This window comes from Meles meles, chromosome 21 (assembly GCF_922984935.1).
Source record: "Meles meles chromosome 21, mMelMel3.1 paternal haplotype, whole genome shotgun sequence".
Taxonomy (NCBI): Eukaryota; Metazoa; Chordata; class Mammalia; order Carnivora; family Mustelidae; genus Meles; species Meles meles.
Window position 1 is genome coordinate 3,319,584 of NC_060086.1, and position 19,033 is coordinate 3,338,616.

Here is a 19,033-nt window from a genome sequence, read left to right on the forward strand (position 1 = left end):
AACAGCCAACCATGCACACGCCTAGTGCTAGAAAGAAGTGCCTACCTGAGGCCCTGGGTTAGCGCTGCCCGCATCAGGGCACATTCCCTTCTCCCCAGCACAGACCGACAAGGCTGGGGGAGCCCCCGAGTGGCTACCGCCCCCCATCCATCTGCTGCGCCCCGACAGCCCCATCCGCCCAGCGTGCTGCGTCAGAAAAGACCGCGCTCTACTTATCCTCACATTTCTGCCTGGGGTACGCACCATGGGAGGTGCTGGCGTCGGCATGATGGCGGTGGGCGGGATGGCGTGGGGGAACGGCGTGAAGGTGTGCTGGTGCGTGTGCTGGTGCGTGTGCTGGTGCTGGTGCTGGTGCTGGTGGAACTCGGTCCGCAGGTAGGGCGGGGGGCCCAGGGAAGCCCCGCGGTCCGCACTCTGAGACGCCAGAAAACGCGTGTTCAGTTCCTGCCGCAAGATGTCTTGCTCTGCAAGAGAAGGGGAGGGAGAGGATGACGCTTTCCGCCTCATCTGTCATATCCTTCGGATCGGGATGTCCGAGGCCCTGACCAGAGCGGGGACAGGGCCAGGGGCACCCCGAAAGCCCCTGTGCCCCCAGACGGAAGGAGAGCAGCGGCCGAAGGATCCTGACACTAGCCACAACCAGACTGTGTTCTTGGAGGCTCCCGGCTTTGGGGACGGGTCCAGGCCAAGGCGCCAGAGGTCAATTTTCGGCTCTGGTGGCGGCCGCTCGGGGAGCCCGGGCACGGGCAGTCACCCGTCGGGGGCTCGGTTCCCTCCTCCACCACAGGGGGACAGTAATATCGTCCACGCTGTGGGCTGTTTGAGGAATTCATATATTTAAGTGCATAAGAATAGGAACTGCACCCCAGTCTCTGGTAGCAGGGCCACGTGCTCGTGCCTCCTTCTTCAAGGGGAAATCCCGCGGCAGGGGTGACCACGGCTACGACGCACGCAGACTCAGGATCCTGGCCTGACCGATACCGGGGAGGAGAAGGGGAGTCAAGAGCCAAAGCCCGACTTTGGGACCACTTAACGGAAAGTGCCATCTTCCCCTTGGAAGAAGGGAGAAGGCCTTCCTCGTTGACAACCAGCCCCTTACACCAGGACGGAATTCTTAAGAGCCCGGCAAGGAGCAGTCTGGGCCTGCCAACGTGTCTGTCCCTTTCATGGGAGCCGGGTGACCGGGCACTGCAACCCGTGCTTTCCCACGGAGTGGGCGAACCCATTTCAAAGATTTCCAACAACTGCCCCCGTCCCCCCGGGCAGGGTCCAGGGTGCTGCGGTGCAGGTACACGTTTGGGCCGAACCTCAGCCCACCAGGAGGCTTGACCCTCCTACCTGAGTAAGTGCTTCCGGCCGGGTGTCCCGGGACCTGCAGACTCCCTGAAGTCAGCGGCGGTGGGGGAGGCAAAGCCGTGGGAGGGGCAAACATATTGGGGTGATGTGAGTGTGCGGGGGGCTGGAGGGTGGGCGTGAAGCTGTGCAGGGGGCTGTGGCTGGGCAGGGAGAGGGGGAACGGGGAGGCCGAGGGGTGGTGAGAGATGTGAGGAGGGGCGGGCTGAGTCTTCGCCGGCGTGCTGCTTCTGCTACTGCTGTGGGAGCCACCACCGGGGAAAAAGGGAAGAGAGGAAAAGAGAGGTAAACAGTTTTATTTTCTTAAAAAGTCCTATCTCTCTGCCCAACGCCATTCAACATTTTCTCCTGCTCCTTCCTCTTTAGAGACCCTCCCCTGGGAAGCACGAGAAATTTCTGCCACAGTCGTAACCCCGACTGCATGACAGGAGCTGAGGCCCCAGAGCTACTGGCACTTGGGGTCCAGGCGGTGGCTTTGGCCCCAAACCCAGGTCCGCTCCCCTCTGCAGCCAAGTTCCCTTCTCTGCCCCCAGGAGCCTCGTGCCCCCCCAGCTTCCCCTAGACACACGTCCTACAGTTTCGGGAGAGGACAAGATCGATGACCTGAGCTCAGCCCCTCTGAGACCCGGGAACCCTGGGCCACTGCTCTGCTCTGGGGGCCATGTGCATGAACCCGGGGCAGGACCTGACTAAGGCAGTTTCCTTTGCCTGCCCTAGACAGGAAGATCCCCCAGTTACCAGGTTGTCACAAGGCAAACAAAGGCACAAGAGTCCCAGGAGGTCAGAATTACAGCCCCTGGGGGCAGGCAGGGATAGGGCACGCTTGGCGCCACACCCTGGGGTTTGCGTCTCCCTTGCCAGGGCATCCTGCTCTGTGCCACTCTGCAGACTTCGCTGTGCAGTTCCGCAAAGCTGAGGTGGGGAGAGCCTGCATCTCCGCCCAGGAGCACCTCTTCCTCCGGACGCAGCTTGCTTCTCCGCCTCTCTGAAGGCCAAGGCTGGAAGTCCGCGGTGATGCAAACCCTCACGAGAGTCCCCCCCGGTCCCCATCTTCTGACTCTGGAGTCGCAGGGAGACGGAGTACTGCCTTGGACGCACATGGCTTCTCTTCTAAGAATCCCCCAATCCTGGTGCCCCCCAGGTTTCCGTGCTGGTTCTCCCGTGGTGCCCCTTCCCCGGGCCTCCCCTCTAGGCCTCCCTGTGCACAGGGCGACTGTCTGCAACGCTCCCACCCAAAGAGGATGGCAGAAGCCAGGCCACCGCGAGGGCGGCGAGAGCAGACAGGCTCACCTTAGGCTGTTGAGGCTCAAGCTGCTGCTGTTGTAGGCCGACAAGGGCTGGGCGAGGCTCTGGGACGAGGGGTGCGCCTGCACGGCCGGGATGCTCTGGTGCAGCAGCTGGGCCGGGGACTGCGGCCGCGGCGGCCTCTGCACTGCAGGCTGAGGGGCGGGCTGAGGCTGGGCCTCCGGGGGCGCCTGTGGCGGCTGTGTGCTTGGACGTGGGGGCTGAGGGGGTGCCTCCGTGCGCTGCACCAGGTCGGGATCTGGAGAAGGAGCTCGGGGCTGGGGCTCCGCCTGGGGCTGGGGCAGCGGCTGAGGGACCTGAGGGCAGGGGTCTTTCAGCACCACGGGCTCAAAGATCGGCTCTTTGCAACAGTCCTGGCTCTTCTCCTGGCTTCTCTCTAGACCCGATATCTTGGGGACAATCGGCCCCGCATCCTGGCTGTCACGGTCTGGGAGCGCGCCCACCCCTGAGTCCGGATCTGCATGGGGAAGAGCGAAGACAAAATCATCACAGGCGACGACGCGTGAGTGTGAGATAAATCCGCAGCGGGAAGCCGAGTCCAAGCCCAGACCCCACTGCCCCGCCAACACGGCCCACGGCCTAGTGCCACGTCCGGGCTTCCTGTCCTGACATGCAAGCGTGCGGGACAGGCGCACACGGCGACCAGGGCCCACGGGAGATGGGCCGAGGTGAGCCGCTGCAGGAGGCTGCATTCCAGAGACTTCCCTGGAGTCTCAGAATGCCCGTTGACTTTAATCCTGACAAAGCCTTTTATGCAGCAAAATTAAGAAACAAGAGCCGACGAGTTGATTTTTTTTCCCTTTTAAAATCCATACAGCTCTTGAATATACAAAAGAGCGGTGTTTCCAAACAGCGAGCGAAGCAAATGTTATTTAACCACACACAGATGTTTCTTCTTGCCTTGCCTCTTCCCCTTTCCATTCTGAGTGATGAGACACACTTGACATTTACAGAAACAATTTTGTGTTTGGCAAGTGCTAAACTCTGGTCAAACGTCGGGCCTCCGCACGCTCACCGACGGATCCTAGCAACGTTGGAGCTCCATGGTGCAGACACGAATTCCAATCAACCTACAGCCACCTACGCACGCCAGGCATTGTAAAGGGTCCCCTCACCCCTCTGGACCACTGGGTACGATGCTGAATGCTGAGGCTAAGCCTGGAGGTGTAATTTAAGTGAAATTCCACAACCAAGGAAGAAATGTGGCAAGTACACGCTCCTGTTATGAATTTAAAAGATAGGCTTCTCAGGGCACCTGGATCGCACTGTCAGTTAAGCTTGGAATTGGCTCATGATCTCAGGGTTGTGGGATCGAGCCCTGTGTCAGGCTCGGCTCAGCACGGAGTCTCCTTGCAAATCTCTCTCCCTCACCCTCTGTCCCTCCCCATCTTGCACGTGTGTGTGCGCAGTCTCTAAAATAAGTAATATCTTAAAAAATAGTAAAAAAGCTATGTAATAGTAAGAAGTACTATACTAATAGTAAGTGCTAACAGTAAGAAAAGCTATGCCTTTCTCCAAAGCTCTTGGCCACATCAGAGCGGTTTCTGATTAGCCCCTAACTCTGAGCCCATCACATCGAAGAGAAGAACGAAAGACAGAAATGGCATGAAATAGGAAGAAATCCCCCTGCTGACCAGTCAGTGCTTCTGCATACATCTGCGGACCAGGAATGACCTTTCTCACATCTTGGTGCTACAAAAAGCCATCCTTTTGCCGTCATACAGCTCAGAGATAGGAAGAGAACCGGTCACAGCACCGTACAACATTCTCGGAAGTGAGGATGGGTCCGGCCACCCTCCGGAAACCACTCGGGCACGGTCTTTCTCTTCCAGCCTCACTGTACCCATGTGAGAAGTACGCACCCTTCTCCCCAGGCCCGCCCATTTCTGCTGGCGCCCCCTTGGGCGCACACGCTTCCCACTTTCCTTCCCTGGAACCTGCATCAGACCATCCCCTTATTTTCACTGTTGTTTTGGTAAAGAGATCAGAACCGTGACGTGCCCCAGAGCAGAATCGAACGGGTTTACAAACAAAGCACATTTTTGGCTAAAGTGACCTTGGCTGAGAGCAGCCCGGCACAAATGCACCGACAGCGTGCGAAGACAGCTGCTCCTTCGCACGTTTCGGCTCCAAGGAGAAAACCTCCCAGAAGGCCCTGGTGGAAAGTAACGCTAGACTCCTGGCATCCCACTGGCGTGTATTCCCATCAGGTGCCGTCCGTCAGGGCCTTTCCAGGATGATTGCTGTTTGTGATACGCGGAGACCTCACGAATTCCCAAAACCTTAGTTTCTAACTCGAGGGCTGAGAACAGCAAGATTCCTGATGTGGACGGACCCCATGCAGCCAAAGTCCTAAACCACAGACAATGACCCTGTACCCGCAGGGGGTCTGGCGTGCCCCCCCCCCCCACCGTTTTTGCGTCAATCCCACCAGGTCACTGTCGCAAGCACGTACCCGAGCCCAAGACAGGGTTCCCACAACGCGAGAGGGTCAGTCAGGTCTGGGGCAGAGGCGCCAACACCCACACATCCCAGCCGCACAAAATACACGAGATTCTCCGCAGGGAGCAGTTCTCTGTGCCTAAGTAGGACGCCCCCCGCTCTGGCACTCGGACAGCTGAGGATGAACGCGCGCACTGTAATGGCAGGACCCGTCTCTGCCCTTCTGAAGCGCTTTGTTCTCTCCAGACTGGGGTAATGAAGAATAAATACGTAAATATTTCCCACCTCGCTACATTCAAATGCATGGTCTCCTCCAAGAATCAATGTCCAGAGTCTCTCTCGGACATAAAAAAGTTTCCTCTGCCAGGGGACACCACCCAGAGGCCATCGACTTAGATTTTCTTGTGCCGGAAGGAAGCACATGAAGCACACAGGGAGGAGCTTCGCTTCTGAGCTCGACGACATTTATCTCCCGCTCTTTATTTATGGGCTTCTGGAATGCGGCCGAGTCAGCCAGGTACGTTTGCCAGGGCAGGATGCAGGCTGGGGCTTGCTTCCCGAGGCTCTGTAATGGCAAACAGGGCTTGCTTCCGCGTCTCCTCTGTTGTTCCCGGGTTACCGGGGGTCAGCACCAACCTAGACACAGCCAGGATGAGGGGAGCAGTGCCCGGACTGGGGATCGCCATGCTGGACAATCCGTGTGCAATCCCTCCGGCGAGCCCCGTCAATTCTACGCGCTCGTCTGGGATGAATGACTCAGAGGATCCAGAAACAGGATTTCAGCACAAGACCCGAATCTGGGAAACCATCCCGGCACTTCTCAAACCGAAATGCGTACACGTGACCTGGATGGACATCTGATTAAAATGCTGAGTAGGACTTGGGAATTTGCGGGGCCGGGGGGGGGGGGGGTGGTTGTCTTCCAGAGTCTCCCTTTCTGACTATTTCCCAGGTGATACTACTGAGGCTTGGACTTTTCGGTGAGTAGCAAGGAACTTCTCCAGTCGTCTCTGACTGGAGGGGGAAGAGCCCAGAGAACTTAAGCAACTTGCTTGCTGGAGGTTCCCTGGCTACTTAATCAATCAGATGACTTGCGTTCCAGTCCCAACTCTTGCCACCATTTGTCTTTTTCTCTGATTTACACTTTGCTGCTCCCTCCAACACAAAAATACTAAAGCAAAGCAGGAATCCATTAAAATATCCGGCACAATAAGACAGTGCAACGGGTCAGTTAGGAAAGCTGGGAAGAGAGGCTGGAATAGCGTGCCTCAGCCGACCCTGCAAGCTATCATCGACCCAACGACCCCTCGTTGCTGTGACACCTACGAGCAAGGCCGTGGCAGGCTGGAAGCCGGCGGGAACTTCGGGGCCGAGACAGTTTTACGACTCCCCATTTACACAAGTCTCTCGAGGCACAGCTTAGGCATCAGGCGTTTTTGTGGCTAATTGGTAATGCATTTCCTCTTCCTTTCAATTATTCAATAAATGTATCTTCCCAGTTAAGCTTTTCCATCTTGACAGTCAATTTGTCTTACTGTGCTTCTCCAAAATTGGCAAGAACACATTTAAAAAAAAAATCATTTTGTATTGCTCTGTGTGCTCTGAGTTTGCCAAAGGATGAAATTTGCTGAGGTTGGAAGAAGTAAGAATGTGCAAACTGACGAGTCTTATTTACAAGTTTTACTCATTACATTTTGGGGTTTTAAAAGCTCTCTTCCGTGATTATAAAAATAACACATCATGCTCCTAATAAAATACATGCAAATTGAAATTACCCTGCGTAGTGCACGTTATAAGGGGTGAATTTGCTACATGTAAATTCTATCTCAATAACCTTGACTCGAACACAATACATTGTTTAAAAAAGTAAGGGCAGATGATGAAAAATGTGTTTACTTTTGATCCAAATGTGATACAAGTTCGGGGCCGGGGGGGGGGGGGGGGGGGATGGGGCTGCTCTACTTTACTAGAAAAACCTACAACTTCTAAGGAGGGCAGTTTGGCAACATTCTGCCAAGAAACTAAAGCAGCTCAGGAAGGATTTAGTCCATACACACAATAAAACATCATGCTTTGAACTGCAAGTTTGGAAAGAACTAAAATGTCATCATTTGGGAACTGGTTACATGGAAATCTGATACATGCAGGGGCGACTGGGTGGCTCAGTCGTTGAGCGTTAAGCTTCTGCCTTCCGCTCAGGTCATGATCTTGGGGTCCTGGGATGGAGTCCCACATCAGGCTCTTTGCTCAGTGAGAAGCCTGCTTCGCCCTCTCCCAGTCCCTTTAGTTGTGTTGCCTCACTCGCTGTGTGTCTCTCTGTCAAACAATAAATAAAATCTTGAAAGAAAGAAAGAAAGAAAGAAATCTGAGACATGCAGACTATGGAAGATGTTACAGCCTGAAAGGGAATGAGGAACTCTGTGCATACAAGCTATGGCATGTTGCTGACTTCTGTGAAAACAGCAAGAGGAGTAATATACATTCACTTCCATTTTATGCATAAAGAAGCCGTGGAAGCGTGTCTGAGACCAGTAGCAGTGGCCCCGCCTGGGGGCTCAGGCAGGAGAACCAGACAGACAGGGGGCTGGAGGAGGGGGCTATCTGACTGTACACATACAGAGTTCACTTTTCAATCACGCGGTCATGTTCCCTATTAAAATTCTTAAAAGAAAACTGGACCTACACTTAAGAACAGTTTGAGCAAGAAGAGAAAAGCACAGCAAGCAAAACTGAGAATTTGAACAGTGGTTGGGGGCACAGACATGGAGACTCTACGTTATTATCAAGTAAGACATTAGAATGCACACGTTTATAATAATATATTTGAAAATAAAGCAGGTTTTATGAAAAGATACCAATCACTAAAACTGACTCAAAAACACATAAACCTGAGCACAGACATAAACTGGAAAGGACTGAATGATAGACACCTTCCCCTCAACCCAGAACTATGTCCCAGTCTATTCAGAATTAGGGACCATGTGGACTGAACCTGCCAGAAACAAACCGTCCTGTCACTTACATTACAAAACCAACAGCAACAGGACAAAAGAGGCAAAATGACAATTTACCAAAAATATAATTATCTACCTAGAAAACCCAATCTGCTGCAAAATATATGCGAATAAGAGAACTCAGCAAAATACCCAAGTTAAAAACAAACCGCAAACACCAGTAGCTTTTCTACATACCAGCAATAGTGAATAGGAAGCTCAATTGAAAAAAAAGGATCCCTTTTATAGTAACAGAAGTCATACAATACTTGGAAACAAATCTAACAGGAAAATGACCGGGCCCATAAGGTCTCAGAAACGTACCCTCCAATATGCTCTGAGAAGTCCATGTTCAAGGGTATTTAATGATGAGAGAGATGGAAGTCAAAGCCACTTGAGCCGTGGTTCTTTTAGAAGCTACTGCCCCAGGGGGAGATTTCACACTGTCGGGGAGTGTGTTCAGTTGTCCCAGTGGCTGGAGGGCCCTGGTGGCTCTCAGGGACCTTAGATGTACTTGAATATGAAGGACAATGCCACACATCTCAGTTAATGTCCTAAAGTCCCACTGGACATTTGTGCACCTGGCAGCCCAACATCTAGAACTTGACTCTGTTTTCACATATAAACACAAAGTAATTTTCTGCATCGTTTTAAGACACGCCGGATTTTCCAGGAACACGACTGTTGTATGCCGCTATGTCTGCTACGTCTCGGTGTTATGAACTACCAAGGGCTGGTTGCTCACCATTTAGGAAAATCATGACACCAACGGGATGCCTGCTCCAGGCATTGTAATTAACGCGTCGCATGTACCGATATGAACCCGCATTTGTAGCCATCATATTTACGTACCATCTCACGGGGAGATTCGTGCATCTGACCATGTCACTGTCTTCCGATGCAAATAAATATTTACGTACTTAAAAACGTATTATGTCATTACAAATTACTTGCTGCTTGTTTCTCCTCTACTTTTCACTAGGGCTTTATAGGCATTTTAAAATTCCACGTATAGATAGGCATCTAACCATATATTTTGTTCCAGAAAGTAAAGAACAAAAGTGTGTTATAAAACATTTTTTATATTACACAAAAAGGGTATTGGGTGCGCTCGGGTTGATTTGAGATGTGCTGTGTTATGTCCCTACGATGAACTACGATGTTTCTGGAAGCCCAGAATCCTACGGCAAAGATATAGTAAGTACTCCAAGGGGTTGTGGTGGAAATTAAGTTCTTTCTACAAGGCAGAGCACAAAATAAACGATCAGTGTGCCCAAAACTACTGCAGAAAATAATTTCATGACAAAATTACTACCAAGTAACATAAAGTACACTTCGACCAGTTAGCGTTCAAGACTGAAAGTGATCCCCGTAAACGTGCGTATGCACACATAGAGAAAAGAGGAAGACAGACATCAGAATGTTCACTGAATCCCACCATCCAGAAATAAGCACAGACTTTCATTTTTCAACTTGAGTTTTTTACCTTTCCAAGTTTTCTCTAGCAACTGTGTACTATTATTGTAAATGAAAAAAGACATTGTGGCTGAGCCCTGAAAAGGGCAGGCATGAGGTGGGTAGGCAGGTGTACAAACAGGTACATTTTTTCGATCAATATGAGACTCTGAATTTCCCTTCCCCTTCCTTATAATCTGCTCAGCAACATTTTCTTCTGACTTATTTTCAGAATACAGTATCTAATACGTGTGTAAAATACGTGTCAAACAACTGTCTGTCACTGATGAGGCTTCTGGTTAACAGTTGGCGGGCTATTAGTAAAGTCTGGGGGAGTCCTAAGTTAGGCGGGGATTTTTGGCTGCGCGAGAGGGGGTGTCAGGGTTCCTAACCTGCAGGTCCAAAGGCCAACTGTGTATTTTAAAAGGAGTTCCTTCATGGACAGGATACCCTCCAACATGACTGAAGTCAACTCAGAAAGGGACCGGTCTCGTCGAACTTTACCTACTAGACAGAATTTTTAAGAAATTCTTTACCCAGGGGACAGATAAATATCTGCCCTTCAGAAACGCGGCTAGGATATGGCCTTCTGTCTACTCTACACCATGTCCAACTGGCTCTGCCTGGGTGTCTGGACAGAGAGGAGCTGGCGAACACGGGCGGTGAAGGGGAGACGGAGAGAACCGGAAGAACCCTAGTACGGCACATTTCTGTGCTTCCGCGTCTGTACATGAGGTTGGAATGCCCAATGGCATCTCACGACAAGGTCATTACTGTGGCAAACACAAACAAGACTTCAAGACCTCAAGAAGGCTATGTGGGGCCCTGGCCATCAGGTAGTGAACCCCCGCCTCTTTCTGAAATGCCTGACCCAGAGCATCCAGTAATGGGTATGTTCTGTCTTTACGTTGTTCTGTCTTCTAGTTCACTTCTCTACTTCTCCGTCCAAACGAGAGAGCCACAAAGACCTCACCACACAGAAGGAACGAAGACTAAGAAGCTAAATAAGGGCTGGGGGGATGGTGTGCAAGAAACCCAGGCTTTAAATGAAGGCAAAGTGGGAATATTAATAAATGATGAGATGCTCTATATTAAAAAGCCCAGAAACATAGGAAAATGTCACAGTTCTGTGAATTGACACAATAATATCAAGCTACTGGCCATATCCATTCTTTAAACACCGTCTCGTCTCTTCTTGTGCCTCCAACAAAACCTCCTTTTTGGCAAAGACCATATATTTTGTACATACTTATTAAAGCAAAAATTGCGCTACTGAATTTATCCATTCTGACCTCTCCCAAGTTTTAGGTTCTGTCGCTAGAGCTCCACATTCCACTGGTGTTTTGCAGAAAAAGTTAACGTCTCCAACATGCACCTCTCTCCTCACATTCCTCTTCCCCCTCTTTTCTTCCCATCATGAAATAGAGACCAGTCTGTTCCACGAGCAGATTCAATCACCCGAATGAACGGAAGGCTGACACAGCCTCGCGGCTCTTCTTCTTGGTCACTGAAACTGTACAAATAAATTGAGGAAAATCCACTGTTTGTTCAAGGCAAATTAATTTTCAAGCCCTGCAAGACTGGGAGATCAGGGGAATGGTGGGTGCTTGGTAGGGCTCAGAGCGATTCCATTCTGTGCTTGTCATTTTGTGTAAACAATTAATTACCATCTGGGAGGCTAAGCTCTGGGCTGAAGTCTGTCCTGCAAGCCCCTGAGGGCTCCAGGGTTCCTAGTAAAAGCAAGATCCCAAACAGGAAAAAATAGTCGCTGCATCTGGCAAACAGCCAGCCGCCCTCTGGGAAAGGTGTGCGGGGACCAGCCGGTGAGGCGCTGCGGCCACCACACAAGCCAGTCTGGCTATCACCTAGTTTCCAAGATGAGTCTGCGTCCGGCACTGAAGGACAATTAACAGATTGCAGGAGAGTGTCCTTAAAGCTGTTCCACGTTTATCCCGCCTTAAGCCTCACCCCACAAAATCATCCATCCTCCCGTGTGTGCCCAAGTTTCTGATCCCTTAAGGCCAAAGATCTGCCTTCAAGGGGAGGATCGGCCTTGAAGATGTGACTGCAGCCCCACCCCCCCACCCCGATGGCCTCTTCCTATGGAACATGGGCCATGAAGGTCGACCTGGACTTGCGCTGTGTTTCCCCTGTAGCTTCTAGCGAATCAGAGCGACGGAGGACGGTGCCGCTGAAGGACCAGAATGAGAAGCAGAAAAGTGGACTACAATCTACTGGGGGGTCAACGGGAGCTGGGGGGCATAAGAAAGTCTTGACCAAACCTAAGAGTGTCAACATCCTAGCTGTAATGGGGTTTTTCACGTCATACAAGGAAAAGGCTGGTGTCCCTTCGCAGGCCAGCCCCGCACTGGGTCCCCAGGGTAGAAGGATGGACAGGAAACTGCCCCAGACGTCCCGGAGTGGGCAGCTGAGAGTGCATGGCACCATCATGTAGGAAAAAAACCTGGAAAAATCATGGAGACCCGCGGCTTCCAGTTCAGTCAGTTCTCTGGAACGTTCAGAGATGGGCTCAGCTAATCAGAGCTGACGAAGATACCGATACATTTTATGGATCCTGAGTTATCAATGGCCGGGCATGTTTCCCTATAACGCAGTCCTGCTGAACTGGCCCCGGGGACTGGTCTTGGGCCCAAAGCAACTGAACTGTGTCTCCCGACATGAAAGACAAGGTATCGGGAGATCAAATCCCCAGGGACAGTAAGAGCAGCGGGAAGATCGCAGGTGCTACCTTCAGAGAGAGAGCACGAGCTGCCCTGCTGGGGCCGCACAGGCATCTCCCATCGTTTTTGCTTGTGCCCTTCTGCTGGCTTCCCTGTTCACCGGCTGCACGAGATCACCTCCTGTCTGGTCTCCATCCCCTGCACCTCTCTGCCTCTGCATCCCCCTGACCCTGCCATGGCCCCTCCCGTGGGTCTCCGCTTCCTGGCCTGTCCTCTCTGGCCCTGTGTGGCTGCTGACCAAGTTCCCTCAGGACCCTGTGCGTGTGTATACACACAAGCACAGCTACCTTTTTCCCCTTTTTAAAAAAAGATTTATTTATTTGACATGAGAGAGAGCAAGAGATCACAAGTAGGTGGGAGGGGCAGAGGGAGAGGGAGAAACAGACTCTCTGCTGGGCATGGAGCCCAATGTGGGGCTCGATCCCATGATCTTGGGATCATGAGCTGGGCCCATGGCAGATGCTTAACCCACTGAGCCCCCCTAGGCACCCTACAACCACCTTTAAAACCAGTGCCCCTTGACACCAAACAAGATACTGCTAGGTCTCTAGGGTGTGACAAGGGGTCCTAACAAGGGAAGGTTCTAGAACGATTTTCAACCACATGTCTGGATTCATGCAACGTGGCCTCCCTGCTCTGAGGATATGGCAAGTCTAGGGCCAAGGCCATCACCCCAAGGAAAGCCACAGCACACATTGCTTAGACTTGAAGACAAGAAGCCCATTTGGTTATTTTGGAAATTCTCCAAGAGGTGGGACCAAGGCACTGAAAATAAATGATGACTTCAGGTGTTTGGTTTAAACCCCCCACCCCCCCCCCCCCACAAAAAACCTTCCTGGTACCCACCCATCCTCCCTTTCACACGGAGAACAACTGAGGGGGGGTATGAATGAGAAGAAAAGAAGGCCACCCTCCTCCAGGCAGCCCTCCCTCTAGTATCGTCATTGCCAAGTGTAAGTGAGGGCTTAAAAGCTTGTGGACACTCCCAGATCCATTTATAGATGGGGACACCTTCCTCCCGATACTGTGGCCTGCTGGTCACTTCTAACGGCTTCACCTGACGGTTTCGTGTCCAGAGCCAGAAGGGCCAGTAATCATGAGGCCAGTCTGATTCTGGTCACCTTCGGATTCCAAAATCCTTTGGTGCCATACATCCTTTTCCTTTCCTCTCTTACTGGGACAAGCAACCTTTCCTGGATCTGTATATGTTTGTGGTGTCGGGATGTTTACGAGACTATGGGGCTATGCAATGAGGCATCTAGCTGGTAAAAGTCACACTCTAAGAAGTTATCATGCCCACAAAGGTGGGCAAATGATTGGCTCCGGGTGAAACCTTATTTTCAACACTCTGAATTTTACCCAAGATTATTTTCTCAAGGACAAAGGTAAAAGCCACCAGCACCAAAGATGTACGGAAATATTATCAGTCACTCTACCTTCCAACTTTGCACACTGTGACCTGTTTTGGTACAGAGCAGAGAGTCACTGGGATGCAGTGGAGAGGCTGCATGGGGGCATGACGATGGCCCGGCGGAATGTCCATCTTTCAAGTCTACCCTCGGCTTTTCCTCGGCTCCCAGGCCCTATGTATGTACAGACACTCCCCACCTCCAGGTTTCTTCTCAACCCTCTGCAGGGCAGAGTTATGACGTATCGGCTGGTCGTCTGGGGGCCCGAGTTCCCGTCCACACTGGCTCACTCTCTCACTGCTTCAGGGTCTGCAGGAACACGCATACTTTATCCCTCTAAAATGAGAGCGTCTCCTGGGTCAGGCAACATCCTTGTATCTGCTCCTCCCTCAAAAGTCCCTTCTTGTCAGGGTCCAGGTGCCAAAAGGAAGGTCTTAGGTTCGCCTAGTCTGCAGGGGTGAAGCAAATCGTGCTGAGTCCTCCCAGCAGCAACCAAGTCTTTCTGCTTTGGACAGAAGGGAGGACGGAATCACAAACACGAGGGCACAGGGACTGGTCTAGCCCTGTGAGAGCTGTGGGCTGGGGGGCTCATCCCCTCAAGCAACGTCACCGCCTTCGGGCACTTTTCTAGCAAGTTCACTCAGCTGTCACCTGGTGAGTTCGGGGAGGATGAGGCTATTCCTTCAAGGCATCAGCAAATATCCTAAAACCACCATGTTTGCAGTGCATGGCAGGACAGCTCCAAGAGCCACTCCTATCCTATTCTCAACAGGTCACTGTGGGAAGGGGGTTTTGCCTTGGGAAACAGTTACCATGCTTTGGCAATGGCTGTCCCGTCAGCTTTCAGACACGCCTGCCTGTACTCCTGGGGGCAGATGACAAAACTTCCCGAGTCTGTTCACACAACCTGCTTTGGCCCATGGGCCCTGGTGCTGCCAAGCGCCTGCAATCTGTCTGAGCAGCATACGTGTGAGCACCACAGATGCCTCCGGAATCCATCTCTGAAACTTGCCTTTTCCCCTCGATAGCGTAGAGCCTTTGATTCTCCAGTTAAAGGAGAAAGATCAGGGAAACGACGACTCCGGCAATTTCTCTAAGTATGTTTTGACCTTCCTGGTCCCAAACCATGGGCCACCCCCTACTGGGATTCCAACGCACCCTACAACCTTGCTATTCCGAGTGTGGCCAACAGACCAACGCTGACATCGCCCGGGATCTCGATACGGAGTTAAATTCGTACCCCCTCCCGGTGCGAGTGCTGGTTTGCCAAGCACTGTTCTATAGGCCACCAGGAGCGCTGGAAGGCCTCAGCAAGCCCGCGACGGGGGACGCCGCCCGCAAGGTCACAGTCCTTCTGCGTCCCCACCTCCCACGGCCACTGTTGGAAATCACCTCCTTCGTTCCTTCCTGGCTGGGTTCTCTCCCAGCTCGTAAGCTGCTACAGGGGCGGGCTGGTGGGAGGTGATCAGAAGCCGCCTCCAGGACTGGACATAGTCATGAGGGCTAGCGACAGTGAGCCCTCATTCCCGGTGATTATTTCCCAGGCTGGCTCCATGCACATTCCCCGGGTCACTCAGCATGTAGAACGGGGAGTTACAGAGTCTTCTTGCCTGTCAGCACGGCCATGAGCCGTCTTCAAGGACCTCAAGACTGTCACATGGAAGAGGAAGCAGAGCTAGTGGGAAGGACACCACGCACAGAACGAAGACCAAAGGAAGTGTACCGCAGAGCAGACTTTCACCGGAAACAGCCCGGGCTGCCGCGTAGGGCACCAAGCTAATGACGTGTTTTTATCTTCATCGGCACTGTCAAGAGGACATTCGTGTCATGAACAACCAGCACCAAAATTCTGAGGAGGTCGTCGGTCGTGCAATGGGACTGCAGGACTTCTGCGAGTCCATGAGTTCCCTAATAAGATGCTGGGGGCACACTCCTCAGAAGAACATCACCGTTTCTCTATTTCCCTTTCCCACTCCGGAGCTCAGTCTTCTCTAGTATTTCGCCCAGAGGTTAATGACCACTAACCTCTTGATTTGCACAAATTGACAAATGCCACATCTTAAGTTATAAACTAAGAATCCCAACCCCAAGTGACTAGAGTTTTCTAAAAATAGAGAGTGTGTGTTGGGGGGTTGGGGGTACTGTGTTGTGTCCTATATTTGAAATACTTCATCTTTTTTAAAGAGCAAGTCTATCAATCCTTAAACTGATTTTCTATCTACCACCCATGGAATAAATACTTGGTAGGAAACTAGAATCTGTTGCTATTAGTTCATCGCTTGTCATTATTTCATTAGCCTCAACGTATCACAGAAAAAGGAAACACGTTCAAATGTAAAGTCTGAAGGTCCACATCTAGAAGACAGTGCAGGAGGGCCGGGAGGACGACGGGGACCTCAGCCGAGTAGGAAGTAGCGGTGTGTGGTGGTCCATGGTGTACCGGGGAGCTCTCGGGACTCGGAAACTGCGCGAGTCACCGCTCAACTCTGACACGCTAAAATCACTCTCCAGAAAGAAGCCGTGGGGAACTGTAACTGTCCCTGGGGTACAGGTGGGACTGCTGTACGTCACCAAAAACCACAGCGTTGCCTCCCACTTACTTATAATCCTGGAAGGCCAAAGCCCAAAGTGGAGGCTTGGGACATGTACTGTCACAATGACAACTCTCCTGCAAATACCCGAACTTGGTCTCCAGAGAGGTCTTCAAACCCAATGGCAGAGGCAATACAGCGTTCGTCTTGTGTCTTTTTCAGATGCCTGAAGACCGTGTGCACCCGGCTGTCTCAGCACCACCCCCGTTCAGCAGGACTGAAGTCAAGCCCGCCCATCCCCCTCCCGCACCGGATCCCCACAGCCATCATCGAGGCTCAGAATCACAGCAGCGATGTGTTCCCGTAACCCCTCACGTTACTCAGCGGCTCAGGTGTGAATTCCTGCTAATGATGCCATTTAACACAAATAAAACAATGGTTCCAGAATCGGCTGTTCCCCGGCAGCCAGACAAGCCTCTAAGTCAGATCATGCCATCATGGCAATCCCCTGCCGAAAACTCTCCAGCGGCTTCTCCCCATACATGGAATAACCCTCCACCTCCTCCCCACGGCCCCGCGCTGTGCTCCTGCTCTGCTCTGACCACCAGCCAGGAGTTCCACACTCCTGCTCCCTTCCCCTCACACACAGACAGGTCCTTCTGCATTCTGCCTCCCAGAGCCAGCAACGACCTTGCTGTATGTAGGTCTTCTCCAGTCCCCACAGCCCTGGCAACCATCCTAACCCTCTGATGAGCTTCCACTCTAGAGACTCGATGCCCGAGGGAGGTAGTGGGCATTTAGTAGACATTGTACTGGGATTTCAGCACACATGACTCATTCTTTGGAGGAGGAGGGGACCTCTTCAGATCCTCGTCTTTATTTCAATCCCAAGCACAGTGCCTTCCATACAGTCAGTCCTTGATAAATACTCGGTTTCTGTAGGTACATAATAATCAATTCACAAAATCTAAGTAAGTTTCTTTATATCTGCATTTCAGAAGGAAAAAGATTGCTATAGTAAGAAAAATACTCAATAAACAATTACACATTAAGCCTGAAAAATCATGTCTCTTTGGAGTCATTTCCATAATTGAACATTATGTTGCAATAAAATAATAGTATATAACACAAGCAAATGTAAAATAATTGGAAGCTATTAGGAAGTTTAAGCATCCATTTTTGATATATAATAAAACTAATGTTCTATTTTGAATCATAAAAGATTCTAGCAGTTTTGGGGTTTTTTTGTACAAAAAAAAGGCAATCAAAAGCACATCATATTAAAGGAGAGAGATCTTAATGATCAAAGGTAGGTAAAGCTTTCGGAATATGCTCACGCTGGATCTGAGTCATCTACAGACTAAGACAAGACATAACGCTATTTTGTGTGCATTGAAAAAAATGAGAAAAGGTACATAAGCTGTGAACCGTGTCCAGTCACGGGGAGGGGCCCGTCCGTCCCTCCGCAGTATTTACATTTTCAACAGAAGGCGGAGCTGAAATCCACAAAGGTGATACGAAGTCACAGAAGTGCCATCAATCTAATGTACTCATCGTGAGAAAACCAAAGCAAAAAGATCTTTCCAAAGTCAGCTAAAGAGAACTGCTAAAAACAAACCAGAACAACGACCCAGCCCCGAAAGACCCAGGAGGAGGAATGCTGGAAAGAATGACACCCACGCGGTCAGGGAGTCCAGCGCACACAGGGTTGGAAGCCGAGGGACGGGAGGGCGGCTCCGCGAGTGCAGAACACAACCTGGGAACACATGCGCACACACGGCGTAACTCAAGCAGGGCAGATCACACAAGGAAGGTTTACAGAATAAGGGCTTCTCCAAGAAGGCAGGGGCTGAGAGTTCATCTTTTAAAGCTGCAAAAAAGACTGCAAATGGAAGATGTCACAGTCATGTCACCCTGTCCCGAGGAAGCGTGTCACTGCGATGGCACCTGCAGGACGAGCCCCAGACAGCAGGACGCGCTCCACCCCACCCACACCACATCATTGGGGAGGGCAGTCCCGGAAGGAAGCCTTTGTGTCCCCGGCCCCACCTCGAGGACCGCTTCAGTCCGAGATCTGGGTTCCCCTCGAGGTCTGGGCTGCTCCGCGGAGTCCCGCCCGCAAGGAAGGCACCTGCGCTGAACCAAGATGCAAAGACATCCCCGACCTCGACGGCGGGGCCTCCAGGCTGGCATTGCTGTGTGCACTGTCGCCATCCCCCGGCTCATCCGGGACACCCAACAAGGGCTCGCGCCCCACGTCACCAGCTACTCGTGTCCCCAGAGGCCAGCTGGCTCACTGAACTGAAGCGTGCCCATTTTTAAATTTCCCCCTTGCTCAGGTGCTACGGAGGGATGTGGATCGATCCTAAGGCAGAACTGAAGGCCATTCGGAAGTCCTGATCTTAAAGACGGGAGGGGGAAGCCTGGAAAGAGCGAGATACAACCGAGGGTATCGGGCTACTGTCCCCAGACCGGAAACGTGCCTGCCCACAACCTGGTCCTCTTGGCCACGAATGGCTGACAGTGATTCACCCCGGGAGTCTGTTTTCAACCACAGACACTGGTTATGTTTCTTTAGGCCCAGATTTGTTCAGATCTATAAATTGCTTTATTCGCACAACCACACTTAGGACAGATGATTCTAGTTGAAATCAGGGTCTCCAAAGTTCTGGGTTTAGAATTCAAGTATCCCCTGAGGAAAGAAAACACCTACCTCCCAGGTTTAAAATAAAACTTACCTCCCCCATGTGAGAACACTTTAAAAAAGTGCTCTCGCAACAGCAGGGGCTCAAAACACATTCGTT

At 51.6% G+C, this 19,033-nt stretch overlaps 1 protein-coding gene across 6 annotated transcripts in view; it reads right to left on the reverse strand.

Moving 5' to 3' along the window:
- Positions 1 to 19,033, reverse strand: part of AUTS2 (activator of transcription and developmental regulator AUTS2) — a 1,107,048-nt gene that overhangs the window by 23,887 nt on the left and 1,064,128 nt on the right. For 3 of the 6 annotated variants that reach the window (XM_045993030.1, XM_045993026.1, XM_045993032.1), the window contains 3 exons: positions 2,644 to 3,115; positions 1,339 to 1,592; positions 223 to 464 (listed from right to left, as the gene is read on the reverse strand). In XM_045993030.1, coding sequence (XP_045848986.1) covers positions 223 to 464; positions 1,339 to 1,592; positions 2,644 to 3,115 — 968 coding nt within the window. The remainder of the gene's footprint in view (positions 1 to 222; positions 465 to 1,338; positions 1,593 to 2,643; positions 3,116 to 19,033) is intronic. The other 3 variants (XM_045993031.1, XM_045993028.1, XM_045993027.1) reach the window with 2 other exon arrangements.